Genomic DNA, 6277 nt, shown 5'->3' with positions numbered 1-6277 from the left:
TTTTTTTTTTTTTTTTTTTTTTTTTTTTTACTTATTGTGCATATTATCAAAATGATATTTTTATTTTGATTTTTAGAAGATTAAAATGTATCATGTAATAGTTTTTTTTCATAACTCCCATTATTGATATATTTTACCAATATGATTTTTGATTGTTTATTTCTTTATAATCTTTCTTTTCGTTTATAACTTATTTAAGATATATATGTCTCGATTTACCTATTTAATTTTGATAGTTGCTTAATAGCAATATAATTTTTGATTGTATTTTTCATGATATTAAAATTTGTATTTCGTATGAAGTAAATCGTCAAATCATGAAAAATATATTAAATATTTTCGTTCCTGTAATAATAGAATATTTCAAACAATATCATGTCAAATTAATCTTCATTTCCAATGACAATTGATTTCATTGGCTAATTTCCGAGTTGGAAACTTTCGAAAAGTGCTAGTTAACTGACGTTCAAATTTCAGTTAACGTGTTTTAAAATCCAACTCGATTCCCATGTTCGCGGAGTTAACGTGAGAATTAAGCTTAATGGTGGAGAATGGATGAACGAACGGTTTTCGGATGGTTACGCTTCCGGGTGAAAAGTGTGCCTCGAACGAGATTACTTGATTGCACGATGGAACGTTGATTGTTGGAATGGGATACAATTATGACAGCGAAGAGTTTGCAGCTATATTAATTGTTTACAATTTTTGTTCGTGTTGATGACGAATATTTTAAATAAAATTAGACAAATGCAGGTCTAAATAAAATCTATAATATATAATATCTGTAAATGGAACTTTTAAATTGCTTTTGTTATTATTAATTTATTCATGTTTTACTTTAGTTCATAATTTAATAGTTTCTTGAAAAAAGTAATTAATAATAAAAATGATGAGTATACATCATATGGTAGTAATTTAAATCGTAGTTTTTTTTTACGTTTTCCACAAAAGTACGATACAACGTTGATAAATAAAGTTTTTATTAATTTCTAGTCATATTAGCATAATATTTTTTAGAAGAACAGTTTTTTAGAATAACGTTTATACATCAATTGGCAATCAAGTAATCAAGTATAAAATAATGAAAAAATAAGAAAAATTTAAGTCAATTATATAAAAAGTACATTAATATTATATATTTCACGTAAAATTATCTAATATTAATCGTTTTTTTTTATTTTTATTATTTTTTTTTTCAAGCATTCAGAAACTTTATAAGTCAAAAAATAAATATAATAAGTATATGCTAAGCCATAGAAGTTATATTTCTAAGTTTTTTTATTTTAATTGCATTTTGCTCAGGGAATATCGAATAGTATCGAGCAACTCAAACTTGCAATCTCTAGAAATTCTAACTTTATTAATAACCAAGTTTCTTTTAATCTTTTGTAATCCCTTTCTTCTTTTAACATTGAGAAATATCTTTCCTATTTCATGAAAGAAATATTATCTAGAAAAGAAACAAAAAATGGAAGGAAGACAAAGAGATGCTATATTTTTATAGACTAGGTGATCACAGATTCGAGGATTTGAATTACACATTAGAGAATTGCTTGCAATTCTGTAAATTTTGGAATTCAGTGGATTTACTTTCAATTTGAACGAAATTTCGAGTGTTTGCAAACCAGCAGCAAAATCACGCAAACACTCGCAAAGGAAGTCCTTTCAATATTGAATGTTCCCGCATCTATGATGGTGGAGTCTGCTAGATAAGCTTCATTGATGAATCCGCTTACTTCGTCTAGTTTTTTCATTTTTTTTTCTTATTAGGATTGTCAATCGATCTTAAGTATTGTACATTTGGAGTCATAATCGAATAGACAGAGGTTGGCAATTTTGTGAAAAAGATCCATTCTGGATGAATATAGTGGCATATTATCGGCAAATCAGTGGATCTTTGGAAAATCTAAGATTTATGATGTGATGCTATTGAGACACGTAAACAATAATGATTGAAAGATTAAGAAAATTTATTATCTAATTTGTTAAATTATATCGAATCTCATATATGAATGCATCCAGATAGTGAAAATATTAAAAATCAGTTCAGAAATAGCAAATGCATTCTAAATTTTTAAAAAAATATTTTGAGAAATTTAAACTAAGTTAAACATTTATTGAAAAATTTATTTTTAATTGTAACATTTTCTTTTATTTTTTTTTTTTTATTTGAAATATAATTAGCATTACAATATTGTGTTTTATTTGGTATTTAATGATAGGTTGCTACTATAAATAATATGAAATTATGTTTTTAATTATAACTATATTGAATTTTTATTATGAATAATAACATATTATAATAATGAAACATATTTAAATTTTATGAAAATAAATCAGATAATTATATAATGAAAAATAAAGAATCACTGGTAAATTCAATAAAGAACTAAATTATACAATTTTATTTTCAAATTAATAATATAAATTATTTAAAAATATTAATTATAATTTAAAATTAAGAAGAAAATATTAAAATATATAAAATATAAAAATATAAAAGAAATGAAATATAAAGTGAAATATAAAAGATATACAAAAAAGTTATTGTTTAAAATATCAATTTTTAAATTTCTCAAAATATTTTAAATATACTTATGTCACTATACTTCTCAGCTCATCAAATATAATCTTATAAAAAAAAAGAGAATAATATATTAGAAGTTAACATTAAAATTAAAAAAAAACATTATATTTATATATTAAAATATTATACATACAATATACATGTAAAATACGCTTTTATATTTAATGCAAAAAGTGTACTACGCTGCATCTATAAATATAAACTTTGAAGATTGTTACACGAAAAGGATATTATTCGCATATTTTTTCTCGATGGAAAGATTTATGAACGCGAGAAAAAGTGCAAGTTGTTTTTCCATTTCTGTGGAACAGCAGAAGCCTGTGCAACACACCTCTCCCACGAATGCGAAGAAAAATAAATCTTTCTGTAATATAGTGTACGCTGAGGGACATTAATTCTACACGCCTGCCTTCTTCTTTATCCAATCTCGTATGGCGGACACTCGCGTGTACACACCAGGATATTCAGGTAATGCACATTTTTTATGACCCCAGGATACAATGCCAATTTGAACGTTATTATACACTAGTGGACCTCCGGAATCACCCTGTAATAAATTTAGAAATATATATGAAAATTGATATTAAAAAAGAAATAAATGTATATTAAGAAGATTTATATAAAATGTGATAGATATTTCATGTGTACATTCATAATGAGTATTAAAGTGTTTATAAATATAATTTTAAAATTTTAGATGACAAGTTACGATATTAGAATTGTCAATATAATTGTAAGTTTGGATGTTTATTGGATAAAAAAATAACTTCATTTTTCAATTATTTTCTTATTAATTAAATAGATATTCAATATTATAGTAAATCACATAAAGTTTTAGAATTATTAAATTCTAAATAAATTCTAATAAAGAATAAATTAATAAATAAAATTTGAAAAATAATCAATCTATATTAATTACAAAAGAATCTATAATTAAATTTTTTTATTAAATTTATAACTTATTTTTAATTGTATTAAAATAATAAATTCTATTCTTCCTTTATCAATAATTAATTATAATGTACACATAATCTATCACAAAATAAAATAAATTATATTAACTTTTAATTAAATTTCTAACGAGATATTTGATTAAAATATTTTTAAAATTCAAATCGTGGAATATTAATAACCAATAATTATCATTAATGTTAAATCAACATCAAACATTAAAGAAAAATGGAAGAACATTCGATAGTTTATTCGAAACGAAGAAACAATATCATATAAAAGAACATTGAAACATACTTTACAAGTATCTTCTCCAGGCAAACTTCCCGCGCAGATCATATTTTCTGTCACTTTATTGATTTTACTGAAAATCTTCTTGCAAAAATTTTGGTCTACGATAGGCAACGTTAAAACTTGCAAAATGTCGGACATGCTACTGCTATTTACCTGCAAAGACAATCGACAATTATCTTCGATCGGTCATTTCAAAACGTACATCGTTTATGAAACTCGTTCAAGGTAGTGGAAATGCGGACGAGAACGTCGAATGTTTACCCTGACGAACGAACATTGTCGACCGATCGGCAAACAAACCTTAATGTTTGCACGAATTCGCGTAGGTAATCAGTCTCGGCGAATGTCACCATTGAAGTATCAGAGCCAGTGTGTCAAACACGAGTTTATTCTGTACAACAGCTGTCAGAACGATGGATGCACAGGGATGAAAATGGATGTTCGAAAAACTTACCGACAAATGGCCCCATCCTGTCACCACTGCATTTTTTCCAATCTCCACCGAGGTCGTAGACTCGGCCAGCGTGATCGGTTTCGTAGTCGGGCTTATTTTTAGGGGGGTCGACAGCTGAGAGAAAATATTTGTGAGAAAATAATTACAATCCTCAGATTTTCTTTTCTAGATCATATTTCGGATTTGTTTTAAATGTAATATGAAAAATCATGTTAGAAATTTTTAAGATCGATCCTTTTTCTGATTATTTGGTAAGGTTTGTTTAACATGAAATGCCTGATCCATGAATTTAATTATAAAAATCCTCTGAAAAGTCATGCACGATAAGTTTAAAATAGTTTAATGCATTGAACTTTTATTCAAAATTTGGAAAAATATAACGAGGATAATAATATAAAATTTGGAATTTAAATTCATTTCCAATATCTGGAGAATTTCGATTACAGATATAAGAATGTAGTAATAACTGGAAATGTTTATAAAAGATTTTCAGGTGTTAATTAATAAAAATAATAAGAAATTAGACTCATTAAGTACAGAGGATTTATCAATGATTTTTAATTTCAAAAATTGTTGTTATAAAAATTCGAAAAAGTAAAAAAAAAAAAACGTACCATTATCAAAGCGACGTCGTAATCAAACGTATAAATATTGTAATTCTCGTGCAAAATTATGTTTTTGATATTGTATTCAATGCCATTACTGTTACAAGTGCTGCCTACACGAATTTTAAATTTGGTAGGAATCAATCTGAAAAATAATTATCATCAATCGCTCGTACGATAATTAATAAATCTATTTTACTCGCGCTTCACGGTTTCATCAACCACACGTACCCGTAGATACAATGCGCCGCCGTTAGCAGCCAATTTTCGCTTATTATGGACCCTCCGCAATAATGCTTTCCCATATAATGAATAGACACCTATTACAGAGAAATGTTTGCTTCGCTCGTTATATTTCGACATTATACCGAAGGATTATACCTCCGGGTTGGATTATACTCGAGGTCGCGTGTTTGGCGACAAAGTCGCGTAAACCCATGATTAATTCACCTGATACGGATACTCGTTGATGGACGCGTTATGTCCTCCTATAATCCTGGGTTGGAGACAGTGCGTCATGTATAGGACCGTGGAGAGCAACAACAATACGCGCCACATGGTTTCCGATAGACTGTCTAGTTCGAACTCATCAGCAATCAAGTTCGTCGTGGAACTGATAAGATGACGGATTTGATATCGGTATTTAAAATAGTACACATTGATTGCGTTGTCCATGATTCGTGGAAAACCGTGAATCGTGGCAAACTTTAGTTACGTTTTTCCCTTTTCTTTTCTCTTTTTTTTTCTTTTCCTCGTCTTTGATTTATAATTATTTGCTTGATACTTGTTGATGTGCGAATAAGTGTGTTTGGATCCTGATAAAAAGTCGCTATCGTTCGGTTCCCTTTCTATCTTTAAATAGAGAGAATATTTTTTTTATCTTTAAATATCGATAAATTTATGCATTCCATTTTCCATGGAGATCTTGAGCGAGATGAGAGTTGCGAATTGAAGGAAGAAAATCGAGATCTCCTAGGAGAATGAAAGGGAGAAGTTGTAATGAGAGAAAAGTACAAGATGAGAATTAATTAACGCTTGAGCAGTAACGAAAACGGATGTCGTCTTAATCATATGATGCGATTACGATAAGTTACATGGAGTTTTGGTAAGCGAGTTTGAGATGGTTCTCGAGTTAGATGCGATCTAATGCAATGTCTAAAATAAATTCACTAAATAACATTATAAATACTAATGTTTATTAACATATATTAACGTCTATTTTTACATCTTTCTTTCGTTTTTAACATTTGAATTTATTTATATAACGTGATTAGATTAAAGAGAGATTTAGAAAGATTTATATTATAAGATTTACATTTAATAATGATGTAATGATTTACTTTGAAAAAAACGCGATATAATTAATCAAACTAATATATATATATA

The 6277-nt window shown here is 27.4% G+C and overlaps 1 protein-coding gene across 1 annotated transcript; it reads right to left on the bottom strand.

The window, feature by feature from the left end:
• Positions 1–2721: 2721 nt before the first annotated feature.
• LOC102680447 (trypsin 3A1-like) lies at positions 2722–5580 on the bottom strand. The gene is made up of 6 exons (XM_006621261.2): positions 5342–5580; positions 5123–5211; positions 4901–5036; positions 4287–4400; positions 3836–3985; positions 2722–3134 (listed from the first exon to the last, which is right to left on the bottom strand). Exons 1-6 carry the CDS (start codon positions 5564–5566, stop codon positions 2985–2987), a joined length of 864 nt encoding a protein of 287 aa, XP_006621324.1. The 5' UTR covers positions 5567–5580; the 3' UTR covers positions 2722–2984.
• Between the last annotated feature and the right edge of the window lie 697 nt (positions 5581–6277).

The sequence above is a fragment of the Apis dorsata genome, unplaced genomic scaffold (genome assembly GCF_000469605.1).
Source record: "Apis dorsata unplaced genomic scaffold, Apis dorsata 1.3 scaffold_621, whole genome shotgun sequence".
Taxonomy (NCBI): domain Eukaryota; kingdom Metazoa; phylum Arthropoda; class Insecta; order Hymenoptera; family Apidae; genus Apis; species Apis dorsata.
Note: the sequence above shows the minus strand (reverse complement) of the source record. Positions and strands in the feature narration are given on the sequence as shown.

Coding starts and splice junctions, on each gene's coding strand:
- LOC102680447 (XM_006621261.2), bottom strand. CDS start 5,566: ATGGACAACGCAATCAATGTGTACTATTTTAAATACCGATATCAAATC. Junction 3,986..4,286: donor CAGGATGGGGCCATTTGTCG/GTAAGTTTTTCG, acceptor TTGTCTTTGCAG/GTAAATAGCAGTAGCATGTC. Junction 3,135..3,835: donor CTGGAGAAGATACTTGTAAA/GTATGTTTCAAT, acceptor AATTTATTACAG/GGTGATTCCGGAGGTCCACT.